We start from the raw sequence: 18,636 nt of genomic DNA, 5'->3' as shown, positions 1-18,636 counted from the left end.
ATTTCTGCAGAGGCGGTCGTTACCTTTCAGTTCCAGATTCAAAGTCTTTTACTAAAAAAGACTGGGTATGGAGGCCAAGGATGAGCAGAATTTGGGCAACAGGACTCTGCAGGTCCATCATGAACCTGATCTGAAGATACAACAAGAGGTTAAGTCACAGTGACTCTTCACATGGAGGACTTTTGACCCATGACTTCCAGATTCACTTCCATCAATAAATTTGAGACCTCAACAAGAGCTTCTCTATCAGATAACTGTTCTAACTTGACATCCTCAGACTGGAGGACAGTAAAGGCTTCTGTCAATTGTGTGACTATCACATCCATAAAGTAACTTCAGATGAACTGGAGATCTTTGACGAATAACAAGTTAATCATGAAATCCTGCTAGTGACTTCCTAGGTGCTGGTATTCTCAGGGGGCTCCAGGGGCTCAGAGAACTAAAGGGGTGTTTAAGCACCTCACATGGAGTTCTTCTTGAGGCAGTTTCAGCTGGAGAATCCTCCTTTGGGCATCTAGAAAAGAAACATCCTGGCAACCAGCAAGCTGGAACAGCTGTTCACCAGGATGCAGGAACCTGAGCTGAAACAAACAATACTCAAGGTCTAGTGCATCCTCAACTACCTCCAGAGTATGTGAGCTTCAGAAAAAGACTGGATACTAAAAAAGAGCAGCCGACAGCGGGAGCCGAGCAAGAACGTCCTCGTCTCCACCGGCTGAATCCTTGTCTGCGTCAGACACATATCTGCTTCCTGCAGACACATTTAACACACACACTAATCGACTCTTTTAATTGTCTGCGGTTGAACAAAGCCCACAGGGTTGTGGAGCTAAGTTATATTTCTGCAGAGGCGGTCGTTACCTTTCAGTTCCAGATTCAGTCAAAGTCTTTTCCTAAGAAAGACTGGGTATGGAGGCCAAGCACCAGTAGATTTTGGGCAACAGGACTTTGCAGGTCCATCATAAACCTGATCTGAAGATACAAAAGGAGGTTAAGTCACAGTGACTCTTCACATGGAGGATTTTTGACCCATGACTTCAAGATTCACTTCCATCAATAAATTTGAGACCTCAACAAGAGCTTCTCTACAATTCTACAATTCGAAATTTTCATTTAGCAGACGCTTTTGTCCAAAGCGACATACAACACAAGCAAGAAGTTAGACCTAATTAAGGAAAAGTCCATAGGAAGTGCAAAAGTGATTCAGTTGTGATTTGGTAACAAGTACTAGTGCACCCTCATCTTCCTCCAGAGTATCTGAGTTTCAGAAAAAGACTGGATACTTAACAAGAGCAGCCGACAGCGGGAGCTGAGCAGGAACGTCCTCGTCTCCACCGTCTGAATCCTTGTCTGCGTCAGACACATATCTGCTTCCTGCAGACACATTTACCACACACGCTAATCGACTCTTTTAATTGTCTGCGTTTGAACAAAGCCCACAGGGTTGTGAAGCTAAGTTATATTTCTGCAGAGGCGGTCGTTACCTTTCAGTTCCAGATTCAGTCAAAGTCTTTTCCTAAGAAAGACTGGGTATGGAGGCCAAGCACCAGTAGATTTTGGGCAACCGGACTCTGCAGGTCCATCATGAACCTGATCTGAAGATACAACAAGAGGTTAAGTCACAGTGACTCTTCACATGGTGGACTTTTGACCCATGACTTCTAGATTCACTTCCATCAATAAATTTGAGACCTCAACAAGAGCTTCTCTATCAGATAACTGTTCTAACTTGACATCCTCAGACTGGAGGACAATAAAGGCTTCTGTCAATTGAGTGACTATCACATCCATAAAGTAACTTCAGATGAACTGGAGAACATTGACTAGCAGGATTTCATGATTTAACTTGTTAGTAGTGACTTACCAGGTGCTGGTGTTCTCAGGGGGCTCCAGGGGCTCAGAGAACTAAAGGGTGTTCAAGCACCTCACATGGAGTTCTTCTTGAAGTAGTTTCAGCTGGAGCATCCTCCTTAGGGCATTTAGTAAAAAAACATCCTGGCCACAAGCAAGCTGAAACAGCTGATCACCAGGATGCAGGAACCTGAGCTGAAACAAACAATAATCAAGGTCTGATGCATCCTCAACTACCTCCAGAGTATGTGAGCTTCAGAAAAAGACTGGATACTTAACAAGAGAGGCCGACAACGGGAGCTGAGCAGGAACGTCCTCGTCTCCACCGGCTGAATCCTTGTCTGCGTCAGACACATATCTGCTTCCTGCAGACACATTTAACACACACGCTAATCGACTCTTTTAATTATCTGCGGTTGAACAAAGCCCACAGGGTTGTGAAGCTAAGTTATATTTCTGCAAAGGCGGTCGTTACCTTTCAGTTCCAGATTCAGTCAAAGTCTTTTCCTAAGAAAGACTGGGTATGGAGGCCAAGCACCAGTAGAATTTGGTCAACAGGACTCTGCAGGTCCATCATGAACCTGATCAGAAGATACAACAAGAGGTTAAGTCACAGTGACTCTTCACACGGAGGACTTTTGACCCATGACTTCTAGATTCACTTCCATCAATAAATTTGAGACCTCAACAAGAGCTTCTCTATCAGATAACTGTTCTAATAATCAAGGTCTGATGCATCCTCATAGTTAAATCATTCAATCCCGGTTGTGATTTACTAGGTACTGGCTTTCTCACAGGGTTCCAGGTCACTCATAGAATTATAAATAACTTAACTATATGTATTTTTTTGCACCACATTAATTTTCAACTATATATTAAAAAAAACGTGTGCCCATGACAAATAGTGGTCTTCAATTTTGTATCCTTGCCGATAGTTCCTTCTTTTCTTGTGTCATTCTTTCATTTTGCAAGATCATAGACAGGATTCTAAGATAACAGTGAGAATTTCTAGATTAAAGTCAGGATGGCAGCATCACAGCCGGGATTCAGAGCTGACAGCCAGTTTGACAGACAGGTGAATGTAAGAATTTTTGAATCTCTGATGCTGTGATACCACGTTGCTCTGCCCTTCAAACAACAGGGCTGTGAGTCTGATGGGAGTGGAGGCAAATGAAGTCAGTGGGTTTCTTAGCATTTTGTTCCTGAACCAGTGGTTTCTCGTCCATCATGTCAACTTGGACAAATCCATGATGACGTTTTGTGTTTGATTCCAATGAAACACACATGGTCATCAAGAACGTAGATATTTTTTTCACGTGTGATCACAAGAACCTTTATTTCCTCGAACGTTTATTTGTGAAAAATAATAACACTCTTAAACCCTTGTGACTAACAACTAAAAAATAGCATCTTAAGAAAAACATGAACTATCGTCTCACAGTTGAACCGATTTTAAAAGCGCCAACTGCTTTGTTCTCAGCTCTGCCAGTAGTTTGTATGCTGCAGGAAGGAGATCATGGACGTTCATGAGTAAATGATAGCGGTTTTACAGCAACATTGTCAATAACAACAAGCATCACGCACAGACAATCTAACGATACAGGTTCACGCCACAAACAGCCACCCAGTAGAAGCAGATACAAACATGGAGCTCCTCAAAAAACAACGTGACTAAGTTTGTATGCTGAGGTGACATCGGGACATGACGTCAGTTACGTCACAACGATGTTTTTCCCTCCTGCGTCACTCACGTTGACTGTGGAATGTAGGAAGACCCAGCCATGCATCGTTAGCTGGAAGCTAACTGCGGCTAACGGCAGTGGGACTGTGCTGGAATGTTCCGTTGTGCTTGCTCACGGTAGCGTCCCGCTGGTGGTTGGAGTCTGGTCCTCCTCTCATTGCTGGCTGACAGACTGAGGCTTCATTACCCCTCATGTTCCACCTCGCTCAGTGGGAAAGAACCCTGGAGGCCATTGTTGTGACGCTGCACTTCCCCAAGGAGCTCAAACTCCCCACCTCCTTTTATTGTCCTGGCTTCTTCTTCTCTGGTCGCCTCCACAGAATTACCAGAGCCAGCACCAACCTCTTATCCACAGGCAAATTCGCTCTGATGTGTCTGATACTACAACATTCTAGTGTGCTGTTGAAACTCAGAATGTAACAACTTCAATGGAACAAAAGTTCATCGGGTAATAACGGCTCATAATGTCATAAAATCATTAGCGCATAACATAATGACATCTTTGCTCATAATGTAACAATTTATTACATTATGAGCCCAACTATGTAGCCACTCATCATGTAAGAACGGCTCATAATGTAGCAATGGCTGCTACTGAGAGAAAAGTGCTGCATCATCACCATTTTTTACCACTGCCATTCCTGCAGGGTGAAAGGTCGCGCTTTCACCTCTCTGATTGTCTGTCTGGATGGAAGCAGAATCACAAAATGTCTGCAAAACCTGCTGGAGCATCAAGTCCATAACGACCACACCTGCGCACGGACTACTGAGAATTCACTGACAGGCAGAGGCCTGTGTTGGACTAGGATTTGGACATAGGTGGCGCTACAGTAACAGGCTGGATTAGGGAACAGGGAGGGGGACTGGAGTTCACTTTGTCACGACCCGGCTCATAAGCCATGACAAAAAGTGGAGATACAAAGTAGTGGATCAAAAAAGGAAATTAATTTATTGAAGAAGTGAGCAGCAACATAAATGTCTTCAAGGTATGAGGTGTGTCAGTCAGTATCATCAGTGTGTCTGTGGATGGATGAGTGGAGGACAGTGAGTGTGGAGTGTTGGATGGAGCAACCCTCACCTAGTAAGTAGGCCCAAGCCAACCAAACAGAAACATGTCAGGATCAAGAGAGAAGGACCAGAAGTGCTGAGAGGACGGTTCTTCAATACTCCACTGGGAGACGGGACAGGTGCTCCCAGTGGCACCAGTGGCCTACCAGCAGGATACCTGCAAGACAAACAAAACACACACACACACACACACACACACACGCCAGGCCCTGCTATACAAAAGGCCGTCACAATGTAGTTTGAGAGCATTTTACATTCATCCATCCATTTTCTTCCGCCGATCCTGTTAAGGGTCGTGGGGGGTGGAGCCTATCCCAGCAGCTTTCGGGTGAGAGGTGGGGTTCACCCTGGACAGGTCACCAGTCCATTGCACACTCGCAGCCACGCCTACGGTCAATTTAGAACATCCAATCAGCCTCGTCCACATTTGCATGTCTTTGAAACGGTGATACTGCAGCACTTTTCTCACAGTAGCAGCCATTGTTACATCATGAGCTGTTATGACATCACGAGTCGCTACATAGTTGGACTCATAATGTGATCAGTTGCTACATTATTACATCATGCGTAAAGACGTTATTACGTCATGCGCTCTTCATGAGCCGTGACTACATTATGAGTTGCTACCTGTGGTCCAACAGCAACCACATGCACATTCCAGCGGTGCTTCTCCAGCGCTGTGTGGCACCTGTGTCATACCTGTGCTGCAGCCTGCGACGACCACAGCACCACCTGCATCTATGGTAGGATCTGGTGTCCTGGATGAGTCCTGTGGGTGTCCTGTTACCAAAGGGGATTCCAACAGAGCTTCTGATGAGCCACTGGTTTCACATACGGCTCCACCGTGATGGATGAGGGCACTGATATTAAAGGCACCAGCCAGTTTCCTGTACGTGAATATATATTTAGAACATAATTTAGATAACAGCAGGGGTGAAAGTGAGCCGGAACGCAGTTCCAGTAAAATATTCATGCCCGGCACAGCGTTCCGTTAAAAAAAAGGAGGAGAAGGGAGCTGTCAAAATCCATATTAATTAAAGAAAACGACGTCTGAAGGCGGTTTCACTCTGAACTCTGAACGTTACCAGCATCGTTAGTTTTGATTGGTTCAAACCACACGTGTTCTGCTTTCACGGAACGAAAAAAAGAGAAAGAAAACAGAACGGAGGGCAAAATCAAAGACCTAGGCTGCTGGCTACCTGCTTTGGCACAATGCAACGTAAAATAAGTGACATGTTTAAGCGACAATGTGACAGAGTTGAAGAAGCAGGAGAAAAAGTGAGCAAAATTAGACCCCCGGAAGATTCAGACTCAGAGCCACTCCTTGATGAGAGTGAGTTCCAGGGAGAGACTGTCTCTGAGGAGTCTGCCAGTGAGGACCTACAGGAAGAAGAAATCATTGAGTGATACTGATGACCTGTTGTTTCATGTCTGCATGTCTGCCTGTTCCCTGCTGTCAGCGCTGTAGTGGGCAGTTACTGTCAAAAGAAGTTTTCAAAGCATTTCCAGGGGTGGTGTGGGAAGGGTGGGGCTATGGGGGCTGCAGTTGTGTGGGGAACAGACACCCGAAAACTGGAATCAAAATCACCCAAAACCAATTAAAAACCATAAAACTTCGGCGCGGCGGCCCGTTTTTTTTTTTTTTTAAACATGAGGGTACAGTTCCGGCAAGACTTTTAAGCTCCTTTCACCCCTGTGTGTGTGTGTATATATTAGGGATGCACCGATATGTAAATTTTGGCAGATACCAATATTAATATTGCTGTTATGACGATAACCGATGTTTATAAAAAATATTTTTTCATAAATCATTTTCTGTTACCGGGATTTTTAAGAGAAATTTTAATTTTTAATTTATTAATGCTATTTATTCATTAATGATCCTCATTCATTAATTTACTTTACTAAGTTATTCTATGACATGCAGTGAGATAAGGAATAGAAAATATTGAATGATTAACTCTTAAACCCTAAAAAATATACTTAAAAATTGACCTAAAAACTTATAAAATTTAACTTAAATTTCATGTTCACGTATCACTTATTTTGATGTGTGAACAGATGTTTTGGAGAATGAAACCTTAGTCACTGACAGAGGGATTAAAAGGATTTTGAAATACATGTCCCAGTGTCTAGATTTTAAAATTAATGCAGAATATTTAATTTATTAATTCTACAGTCTTTGCTTCTGCAATGGTTCTCATTCGTCCATTTACTGTGCTTTGTTATTCTATAAAAAGCAGTGCAATGAGGAATAAATGATATTGAATAATTAACTCGAAATTCCGTAAAAAAAACTCTATAAAATATTTGTTTATATATTTTTTTGTTTGTGTAAACTTCTGACTTGGGGAGAAACAGAATTTTCATTTCATTTCCAGATATTTGTTTAAACGTATACTTCCTGCCATGTTTCTGGCCCCGCCCCCTGGAGGTAAGCCCCGCCCAAACCACCGGATGCTGCCGGGGATTCTTGATACCGATTGGCTATGACATTAGTTGTTTGTCAATGAACTCAGCTGCTACATATAAGCTGGGGAAGTGTCCTACTTCTTTGCTTCAACCTTGGTTGAACACTGCTGAGAGAGACAGAGACATTCTTTGCTATTTCTTCCTGTCCTCACCACCAAACTCTTTCTGAACAAGGTAAGTGGCTAACAAATTGACAAGCTTGTGCGAATCTTGGATCTCGTCCAGTGTATAGAGCTCCCTAAATGTTTGTGTGAAGAATTATTAGCATAGTGAAGCCATTCAAAGTATTTTTGGAGAGAAATATATATTTATTCTCTCTCCTACCAGCAAACAAGGAGACATATACCCAGAGACACCTGCTAAAGTCTCTTAGCTGTCGGTTAGCTTAGCACTGTGAATGCCAGTGCCGTTGTCGCGCCTTCAACAACAGTGGAAAAACAGCTTCTTCTCAAACGATTTTTTCTTCCATTTATTAGGATTCCATTTTAGCGTCGTGTTCATGCATTTTATCATCAGACACAATGAGAGCTGTTTTACTGTGTGATTGGCCGAGCACCTTCAAACTAAAAAAGCGCCCAGGAAAGCAAAACTTTGATCCTTTTCAAGAGGCTGAAAAGATTTAAGAAATGTAGGTATTGGAACTCTCTCCAACAACAGAAGCACCGACTGGTTTTGGAACAACTTCCATTGTGCTAACTCCAGCGCTAACGCTAACCTGCGCTAAGCTAACTAGCTAGTCTCTGCAGTTCCAGCCTCCTAAAGCGCTCACGGAGGGAGAAGCGCTTCTCTCTTGTTGGCTGGCAGCGGGAGGACAGATGCGAAATTCTGTAGAGTTCAATAATGGACAACACTGCTTGACTTTGTCTATCAACGGAGTCAATAACAGAGAAGAATGTATCGAGAACGCAAATATTAATGCAAGTTCATGCTGCTTGGGGTTCGTTCTGACTTTGGTGAGTGTGTTTGCTCTCCAATGTACCCCAGTGTTTGACGGTGTTCATATTATTGAATGAATACAAGGGGAATTCACCAAAATGGACAAGCATGTTGTGCCAGCAGGATGTTCTTTTTAAGCCTTCTAAATGCTATCAAACCCTACTTGGTCTCAGTAGATTACCAGGCCTACATTGCGCTGCCTTTGCGATGATGAGCCTCTTTTTTGCCGTTGGTTTGCTGGTGTGTGGCTCCCGGTGAAGCTCTGCAGGTTTCTTTAAAACAACCGTCTGTAATCGGGGATATTTTTTGCACAGACATGCAGGAGTGAGACTTGTTGATAGCATGTAGTCATTTGTGAATGAAGCAGCACTACAAGGTGATGATGAAGAATTTCAGAAGGAATGATATTAAAATGCAGGTTCATGAACATTGATTTGATTGAGGCGATTGTAACGTAGCTTCTTGTGGCTACTTGGTTTGGATCGAGTATGTGAACGCATCAACAAGTTTTTTATGATTGCTTGAGTTATTTCATGCCTGGGCTTCTTTTTCTAGATGCCTCGTGGCCGTGGCCATCGCTCTCGGGCTACAACCTGGTCAACTGTGACCTGGGAGCCACAGGAGCCCCGCTTCCACCATGATGCACGTATGTACCAGCGACTCCATGTAACATTGCTTTTATTGAAGGTGCCTCTTATACTCCATGTTTGTAGAAGGCCTGGTTTACCAAGAATGTCTACTAGTTAAATCTGTGTGTTTCCACTGGTTCATGATAGGCTACGGTACTGGCTTCCGGCACGCTGTCCAGAAATGGCCAGTTTCAGAGCTGACTGGGAAAAGCCACAAGCTGATCCTTCCAGTGGAGTCTCCACACCAGAAGGTAGAAGTGATGTGGAATTGAAGTGAAATTCGTCCAAGTCAACATGATTTTGTATTTATTCTTCCAAGCAACTGGTTGTTTTGTTTCAGTTTGGACTGATCGTTGGAGACTCCCACCTGCGAGGAGTCGTGGACGGTTTTGTTAGGATGCCTGAGGGAAGACTGGCCTTCGGTGTGATGTCAACACCAGGGGCCAGCGCCGCTGAGCTGAGGACTGAGGTCCTCCACGCTGTGATGCCCCGTTCACCCGAGGTCGTCTGCCTCCTGGCTCCTAGCAACAACTTGACGAGGAGCAGGACCATCAGCCTGGCAGGAGCAGACTTCGGCTTGCTCCTGACCTCCGTCTGCAGGCGCTGGAGGAATGTACGTAGATGGTTTTAACGTTTGTTTGTTTGTAGTCATTTATTCTAGGGTGAAATGTGCTCGGTTGTACACTTTCAGACATACATAGAAAATATTTAAATGTGTATGATGAGCGGTTTGATTTCATCTGTTGTTTTGTAGGTCTTTGTTCTTGACTTCCCTCCATGTCTCAACACTGACGTGGCTCACCAGGAAGCTCTGCGCCAGGAGTTTCAGCACGTGGCTGCACGAATGGGTGAGTACGTTTGTAACAGTTGATGTGTTTATCCAAAAACACCTGCACGTTTCTAGAAAATCCGATTTACTGGTAGTTGATAGTTCACCGCCTTTTGCTGGTTACAGTTTGTGAAAGTTACATTTACGCAGTTGCATTGTTTTTTGAAGCATCTAACAAAAACACATGATCAGCTTTTGCAGAACCAAAAGTGTCTCTAGGATCTGTCCAGGCATTTTAATAATTCATGATTGTGATGTTTATTTAAGGTGTGAAGTACGTGCCTGTTGCTGAGCACTTCCCCCTGCAACGCCGTGAGCTGTGGTGCAGAGATGGCGTAAGTAAACCCCATGTGGTGGCGGCAGCAGGAAATGTGTGACATGCATCTCTTTGTAGTAGAAAGGAAAAGTTGATGTATTCAAAGTCCAGTGTTGATTTTGTGCATCAACGTAGAATGTGTTGTTTGTGAAGGTTCACCTGAGTGACAGCGATGGAATGAAGATCCTGATGAAGCTGCTGGTCTCAGCTGCTCACCGGCAGCTGTAGACATCAAGCCAGCAGGATCCAGTCCCTCACAGACCCAGAGGTGATGGGTACAGCCCTCCTCTGGGTGGAGAGAGGAGCACAGGAGGAGGCAGACTGGGACGGGACACGGAGAGTCCACGACCTCGGAGACCCAGAGGTCACTGGTGTTGGTGTGGCTGATGACGGGGACAGAGGAAGTCGGGACAGAGGACCTCCAGGTAGGAACTCCTAACTGAAGTGTGGATTTGATCGATGGACCGAGTGTCGGTTGTTTCCAATGATGTTTTTAATGAGATGAGGATGCTGGATGATGAGGGAATAAACTCAACCCTGTGTTGTCTTTCTCCTCCCTCGTCAAGCGTGAGAGCCCCCCACCTCCTCATCCCTCTCTTCTCCTCGGGTGGCAGCAAGATCTTGCGCGGGGGTGTGGTCAGGCAACGCCAGGGTCCTTCTGCCGATCCTCGACCCTTTTCACTCATGAGACCGATGCAAGGAGACCAAGGTAGACCAGCCTTTATATCTGGGTGTAGCCTTGGTGGAGCAGGTCTCTTCAGGTAAGTAATGTTTAGCATGTTACTATGGCAACAAGCTAAACACACACATTCATATCACATGGCGACATTTTAGAAAATACACTTTATGGCCCTTCATCAGAAGAGCAGGACAAGAAGACAGACACATTTGTGTTCTGCATGAGAGACCAGCTCACTGCTAGTTAGCTTAGCACAATCAGGAGCAGATGCTGATAAATAGAACCTTTGACTTTTATTTAATCTTTTTACATGAAACCAGAAATGTTTCAACCACATTAAACCTTCAATAACTTAGTCCTCTAAAAGCTTGTCCTTTAGCACTCCAGGGGTTCTTTTTTCCTTCATTGCAACAGCATATTTACATCCATGTTAATGACATCCAACAACAACACACACACCGTTCTATGTAGCTTGAACACACTTGGGAGTTCCTCCTGTACCACAGTAGACATTTGCATATTAACACCAAATGCTGTTGCTAATGAAGGTTTTCTTTCCCCAAATGTCATAAAAAAGCAAAAGACACTGGTAGAGGTGCTTCCATACAAGTGGAATGGGGTTCAACTCCCTGCGGTGTCCATGCTTACAAACATGGCATTATTTCCTCCATGCAGTAGTAAGATTTGTAACAAGCATTCATGTAGTTTTCATGTAACTTTAGAAATATGCCCATCTTATATAATTCGATGCTGCAAATACCTCCTGAAGCTTGGATTGCTTGGGTCTATTGGGTTCATACCTTTTATTTCTAGTCATCAACAAATGCTTTGTTTGGGATTTTTCTGGTACCAAATCACCGCCCAGTCAAGGAAGCAGTTTCAGCTCAGTGCCTGATTGGGAAGTTGAAATATTTCAGAGTTAGGACCCGAACACTGGGCAGTGTGGGGGCCCTACTGAAATCCAGGAAAGTATTCCTTTTTTCTTCAAAACAAATCTGATTTTTGGGGGCTTCAACAAAATAAAAAAACTCATGAAATGTTGCGCCTCCAGGTGGTCTGGCAGTTACTTTACTAACTTTATACTTTAAAAGTCTTTCCCAGGGGCTTCATCCGATTCTCCTTCACTTTATTTGATCTTTATTTTAATTTCCTCTTCTATATAGTCATGCCATATTCACAGATTTGAAGAGGTTTTATGTCACGAGACCTTGAGACTGCAATTCAATTCTAGATATCATCACTAAATAAGTCGACGACCAACCTCTTCTTTCACAATTTCATTATCCCTTTATTTTAAAGGAAATTTGAATGCTAAATAAATTGATTTCCCAAGTAGCTCCCATGTCGTGTGACCGACTGACTCTGAATCAGCACATCCATACACACACACTCACACATATAGATATATATGGATATATATATAAAAAGGAGGAGAAGGGAGCTGTCAAAATCCCATATTAAATAAAGAAAACAACATCTGAAGGTGGTTTCACTCTGAACGTGTGGGAGGAAGGTATTCTCCCTGTTCCTGTGTGGGTTCTCTCTGGTACTCCAGCTTCCTCCCTCAGTCCAAAGACATCAAGAGCGAGGCTGATTGATACTCTAAACTGACCGTAGGTGTGACTGTGGGGCTATGGGGGCTGCAGTTGTGTGGGGAATAGTGACCTGAAAACTTTAATAAAAATCACCCAAAACCAATTCAAAACTATAACAACCACCTTGGCTGATTTGCAACAAATGCTGGTTGAAGAATGGGATGCCGTCCTGGAGCAGTGTGTGAGCAGGCTGGCGACCAGCATGGGGAGGAGGTGCCAGGCTGTTGTGGTTGTGTTTGGTTCTTCCACACGCGACCGAGGCTCCTGTTCATGAAATGGATAAATTGTTCAAGTGCCAGTGCGTCTTGTTTCTTCAAACTTCAATCATCCAATCCACCAAACACCAAACAAGAGTCAGTGGCAAAATCAGCTGTTTGGCATCGGCACAATAGATTTGGTAACATTTTCATGAGGTGCAACCCACATCCTCAGCTCTGCTGCTCATCCCACAAATGCACGCTCCTTACAAATGTGGCACCATTTAAAATGGAAATAAACAGGCTTTCCAACGGTAAAGGACCGATTGCCAAGAAGCACTGTTACAACAAGGAAATAATCTACCAAACACAAATTTCCTTACTTTTTTGTGCTTAGTTGATTCAGTTTGAACCTAACAATGGCTAACAGCTCATGTCGTCCCATCACTGACCCACGGTAACAGGAACTAATAAATCAATAATAGATATTAAATAAGGAGAAAAAAGGAGAATAAATGAAATGACTGAAATATTCTTTAATAAGGCAGACTCCATGACAGACTTTATATTGAAAAATAAAAACCATAGAAAAAAATAAAGGCAAAAGACGACCTCAAAACCTGTTTTCTTATATATTTTTAAAGAATAAAAGAGAAAAAGTTCTGTCAGTCAATAGGACCAAATTTTGGAGCTACATGGAGAAAAATGAATCGTGTTGAATGAGATATCTGCTCCAAAAACTATTTGTTATGGAATAATCTTTGCATCGTGTCAAGACCAGGTTGGACACAGGACACGTGTGCAGGGTTCAGATGTATCCGCACCTGCTATCAGGGGGCTGGCTAGCTCTAGCGGCTAATTGTTTAGATCCATGGGTGTGGAGCTGCCGCAGGTCCAGTTCAACCTCGCTAAGCCTCACCTCCAGCGCTACAAAAAACTACATTTAACGCACTTATCAGTATCACGAAGGAGGCAGAGGAGTAACTAAACATGTCGCAAACTGAACAGGAGAAAGGAGAGGGAGAGGGAGTAGCCATCGTTAGCTTAGCATTCAGTATATCAGTTTTAAGTGAACATTTAATATCCAGGAATTCATTTTCCAGACACAAAGACACATTTTCAAACCCTGATCGTCACAGTCCAGACAGATTTCAAGGTCACATTGATTTTATTTGAGATACACAAAAATCCCAAACGCCCTCCTTCAAAGTTCCAGCGCAGAGTAATGAGTGCTCCTGGAGTGGGAGGTGGAGGCCGCTTCTGTTATGACCCATGGGCGGGTCTGCTTCTCTCATTCTCCCCCTGTAGGTGTGGTGGAGTGAGTGATTCATTACAGGTGCGGCGTTGGTTGCTGATTGGTCCGGTGGCTCTTGATGAGGAGGAAGATCTGGGCCAGCCGCATCTCCTCTCCTCCGTTCCAAACTCCCCGTGCATTTGCGTTCTGTGTTAATTTCGACACGCAGCAGTAGGGGCGGGCTGCCATTTTCTTGATCACTGTTCCTCCTGTTTTGTCCCTAGGGAGGTAGGAGAGTTTCCTGTGTTTTGGTTTCCCTTTTTCTTTTGCAGGTCAATTCCCTTCCAGCTTAGTTGAGGTTTTGTTTATTATTTTGGCCTGGGCCCACCCCGAAGTCCATGTGGTTTTCTGGGTTAATTTGTGTCCATTCATTATTTTTAAATAAACCTTGTTGTTCATGGTAGAGCCGTATCCTTCAGTTTGTCAGGCTTGGGAATGGAGGAAGGTGTCCATTCATGTTGTGTTCTCCGTTCCCCCTTGACAGGATGTAACACTTCCAGTCGATGTCTATCTCTGAGCTGGTTCTGGGAGGGCGGCAGAGGGTGGAAGAGGTGGGGCAGCAATGGCGTTGACGGGGCGAGGCATTAAGTGATGAGGGGGACAAATAAATTGGACGTTTCCTCGAGGTGCCATAAGGTGTTGAAGGGCGGGTTGTTGTGGTGGATACCCAAAGTGGGGATTGTTAGGAGGGGGCACAACATTAAAATATGGGGCCCAGTGTGGAGGATGGATGTAGCCGAAGTTGGCTACATATAGAGGGTGAACCTGAGGAGGTGGTGGTGGAACACGATGAAGAGGAGGGTTGATGGGAGGAAGGGCGGTGGAGAATAAGGGCAGGGACTCGTTGACGGGGTGACCCTGGTTAAACGCGGGGGTCCTTGCCTCGGGTGGCGTCCCTGGTGTGTCCCTGGTGTTCGCCTGAGGAGGCCCTGGAAGTCAACAGTCACATATTAGACACAAGCACGTCTCTGTGCAGTTAAAGAGAAATACTGTCTGTGGAATTCATGTCTAGACACAGGACACGTCCACTCACCTGTCCTCTCTCCGTCAGCTTCTTTATGAGCTGCCATCTTCTTCTTCTTGGCAGCTTTTCCTGAACCCACATCACCATTGGGCCTTTTCCTCTTGTGCCCACGTTTAGGCTCAGCCTCAGTCTGGGTGCAGGATGTAGGTGGGCGGGAAGTTGTTGTCCTCTTCCTCTTCTGACCCTTTCCTTCCAGCACATCCTCACATGGCCTCTTCCTCTTTCGTGTAGATTGAGGCTGAACCTCAGAGGTGCAGCCTGTCGGGACCCCGAACCCAGACATCAATCGAAGGGATGTCATTGGACTGCAAGACAGGCAAAGACTGAGTCAGTTGCATGGTTATAACATACAAACAGTAACTTCAGATGAGTGAGAGAACATGGACGAATGAGACGTTAAAGAATAAAATCCAGGTCTTGACTTACTAAACACTGATGTAATTATAGGGCTCCAGGTGGCACATAGAAATGAAAGGGTGCTCCAGCACCTCCCGTGGAGTGATCCTTGAGGCGGGGTTCTGCTGGAGCATCCGCTTCAGAAGATCGAAGAACATCAGGCGATCAGCCGTTTCTGCAGCCTGATCGCCAGGACGCTGGAACCTGATAGGGTTGAGCTGGAAGAAAAAACAATCAAGGTCAGGTGTGTCCTCAACCACCTCCAGAATCTTTGAGCCGCACCTCAGAAATACACTCAATACTTACAAAGCGCAGTTGATCGAGGGAGCTGAGCCGGTACATCCTGGTCTCCAGCGGTTGAGTCCCTGTGTCTGCCTGGTACATATATGGTTCCTGAGGAGAAAATTAACACACAAATGCTTAGCAACTCTTTTTACCTCACAAAGTAGCTCAGTTAGATATCTGCTGTCAAAGTCCTACCTTTAATTTCCAGATCCCGTCACAGTCTTTGAAAAAGAAGTAGTGTGTAAGCAGGCCAGACTCCAGCATATCTTGGGGGAAAGGACCCTGCATGTCCATCATGTACCTGAGCTGAAGGTGCAACACAAGGTGAAGTCACAATGACAGTTCACACGGAGGACTTTAAACCCAATCCCTAACGACAGTTTCTCCATGAACCAAAGATTTCTACTTGAAACTACAGGCAACAAAAAGAGTACCCACACTAGTTGAACTTAGGTGGAACCTACCAAGTCATAGGGATTCGTTGCTGGGTACAGCAGGTCCTTGCTGAATAAAGCAGCAGCGATGCAGCCCACGGCCCACATATCGATGGCTTCGTTACAAGGAAGCCCCAGCAGCATCTCAGGTGAACTGACGGAGGATGAAAATGGAAGGTCACTTTAGCCAAGAAACTACCTGCATGATTGGGTTATGATCATTTCCTGTTACAATGAAGTCTTGGTAAAACAGATTATTCATCCTGACCCCAGTGAGCCACCACCTGGGCTCTGGGCTCAAATGTTTTCTGTTCTGTTGAGCATTGTCGTTCCAGTTGTTGCTTTATTTGTTCCAGTTCTGATGGATAAGACTGAGACCACCATTATGAGCCACTCAGACATGGATATGGTTGCAGTTACTCACTAGTACGGGAGGGTCCCAAACATGGAGCCCAGCTCCACAGCGGCGACTTTTTTGGCCAGACCAAAGTCAATGATCTTAAGCTTAAATGGCTGCTGCTGGTGGTTGACCAGCATGACATTTTCCAATTTAAGGTCGGCGTGTACGATCCCCGCCGCCTTCAGATGCAGCAGTCCAGTAGCAAGCTGCAAGGGTCACAAACCAAAAAAACATTAGTTTGATGACAATGTCAACGGTAGTCCTTTGGTGCCCATTTTCTATGAGTGCAGACAGGAACGAGGTAGAACGTACCTGTTTGATGATGGGCCTGATCTCTAGGAGACTGAGAGGTCGGCCTCTCGTCTCCTCCAAGAGGTCAAACAGGGTTTTCTCCAAGAACTCAAACTCAAGACAGAAATGTCCTCTGTGAGTAAAGGACTGCTCCCAGTGGACAAAGAGGTCGGTATTGGCCAGCTTCTTCATCTTCTTTAGCAAGGCCACCTGGAGAAAGAGGAAAGTAAGATTTTATTGCCTTGAGATTGTCACAGTGGATTTTGTAAATTGAGACAGTAGAATGTGCAGCAGTACTATCACAATGGAAGTACCACTCAAATAACGCAGTATCAACTATCCTACCTCCACCTTGCCATCCTCTTTTTTCATGGTTTTGACAGCCACGACTCTCTCGTTACCGCTCTTGTCAGTCCTCTTACATTTGAGGACTTTCCCGAAGCCACCCTCACCAAGGACGGACAGCACCTCATAGTTTGTGGATTTGGAAACAAAACTGCTTCCAGGGAGGAAAGATTTGGCTTTCCTGGTGGCCATTTATCTCACCTATTTACCACACAATTAGGCTCTTTATTTGGAATCAAGTGTGAATGTGTTGAGGGTCACGGTGCCCAATTGAATTCACTGATTGTTTCAGTGTCTTTCAAAAGTCCTGAGGTTGTCCTTGTGATGAGGGGTTTGGCTAAAGCTCAGCAAGGGTGTCTTTAAACATTTGATGGACTTCATGTGTCATTCTGACATCATCGTATTGGATCACACTGAGATGGCAGGACTGGAAGATCACTGTCAGGGTTTGAAGATCACAGTCAAGATTTCAAGATGACTGCCAGGACTGGAAGATCACTGTCAGGGTTTGAAGATCACAGTCAAGATTTCAAGATGACTGCCAGGACTGGAAGATCACTGTCAGGACAGGAAGATCACAGTCAAGATTTCAAGATGACTGCCAGGACTGGAAGATCACAGTCAGGACAGGAAGATCACAGTCAGGATTCAGAGGTGACAGCCAGATGAGTTTTCGATTTATTTTGTAGAGCAACAGCTTTTGTGAGATTCATGAGAGACAAAAGAACAAATGGGTTTCTTCGCATTTTGTGTGCACATCTCCATAAAGACAATGGCCCCCGCTCCCTAAACGCAGAACACGAGCTGTGTAGGGCCTCATCTTCCATGGGGGGACCCATGCGCTACAGTGAGGCACACGTACAGCACCAAATCACCCCGAGGAAGGAGAGAAGAGACCTGTAATGTGACCCCGCATGCGTCAATGCAATGATTGACAGCACTCAGCATCTGACCAGTCAGAGAGGTGGGCACTTCCAGTGCTGCAGGTAGCAGATGAGGAGTGGTAGCCTTTCAACGTGTCCAAAAGACATCATGAGTTAGGAGCAAGCCAGAGGAAGGAAAAGACAAAACAAGAGGAAGCTCTTGCTTCACTTGAAGGTGGGTTTGTTGTTGAAATAAAACTTTGTGGCACAAACACCTGAGCTGCTGCTCATGAGGTGGGAGGCCCCGTCTCCAGTCTCTGTCTAGACAGGAGAATTATTTTTTTCCAGCGGCCCTGTTTCATTTTTATTGAATGTCTTGTAACGCCCTATGCATTCACCTCTGACAAAAAAGAGTAGTAAAACGACCTTTTGGAGGTTGTATATTGAGAGGCTATCAACTTTAGCCAAGTCTATAGCCTATCAGCATCAGTTTTGGACTTTTATATGGGGGTACATTGTCAAATAAACGTGGTGTTCTTCAGTTGAAAATGATGGCTGGAGCCACAGACGGCTGTTTAGCGGTGCATTTATTTACAGGGGACAGGACAAATATAACAATAACGATAAAGAGGGAAAAAACCCTGTTTAAACTGCACTTCCACTCTGTGCAGATGCATGCAAGCATTACTCTCTCTTACTCCCTCGAGAGTGGAGTTGGTTGGGGCCTTATATAGCTGACGCTCCTCCCCAGCTCAACGAACTACCAGTTAACACATAAATTGACCTTAATTCTCAATACATATTTTTGTAAAAGGCCCCACAAAACAAATACATTGAATTAAATAAAATCCCCCATCAAACACTTCACAATCAATGATAACCACACAGAAATACTCAGCAATGTCAACCCCCAATGGCACGACCCTGCCCAACCAGAAGCTGCCGCCACTATAAAAGACGACCCACTTCAGCTGCGCTGGTTTGCCCTCGG

The 18,636-nt window shown here is 44.7% G+C and overlaps 2 protein-coding genes across 2 annotated transcripts; one reads left to right on the top strand and one right to left on the bottom strand.

Moving 5' to 3' along the window:
- The first annotated feature begins 8,837 nt into the window (after positions 1-8,837).
- LOC147238372 (uncharacterized) lies at positions 8,838-10,070 on the top strand. Its single transcript, XM_086198237.1, has 5 exons — positions 8,838-8,948; positions 9,038-9,310; positions 9,452-9,545; positions 9,794-9,861; positions 9,996-10,070. The coding sequence occupies exons 1-5, from the start codon at positions 8,838-8,840 to the stop codon at positions 10,068-10,070; spliced, it is 621 nt and encodes a 206-aa protein (XP_086054363.1).
- A 3,437-nt stretch (positions 10,071-13,507) lies between these two features.
- LOC147238371 (homeodomain-interacting protein kinase 2-like) lies at positions 13,508-17,143 on the bottom strand. The gene is made up of 9 exons (XM_086197672.1): positions 16,783-17,143; positions 16,459-16,647; positions 16,171-16,352; positions 15,777-15,900; positions 15,508-15,618; positions 15,334-15,420; positions 15,058-15,245; positions 14,641-14,936; positions 13,508-14,536 (listed from the first exon to the last, which is right to left on the bottom strand). The coding sequence occupies exons 1-9, from the start codon at positions 16,972-16,974 to the stop codon at positions 14,115-14,117; spliced, it is 1,791 nt and encodes a 596-aa protein (XP_086053798.1). The 5' UTR covers positions 16,975-17,143; the 3' UTR covers positions 13,508-14,114.
- Between the last annotated feature and the right edge of the window lie 1,493 nt (positions 17,144-18,636).

The sequence above is a fragment of the Aulostomus chinensis genome, chromosome 24, assembly GCF_037954235.1.
Source record: "Aulostomus chinensis isolate RoL2024-O1b breed Wild chromosome 24, RoL_Achi_v1.0, whole genome shotgun sequence".
Lineage (NCBI taxonomy): Eukaryota > Metazoa > Chordata > Actinopteri > Syngnathiformes > Aulostomidae > Aulostomus > Aulostomus chinensis.
Note: the sequence above shows the minus strand (reverse complement) of the source record. Positions and strands in the feature narration are given on the sequence as shown.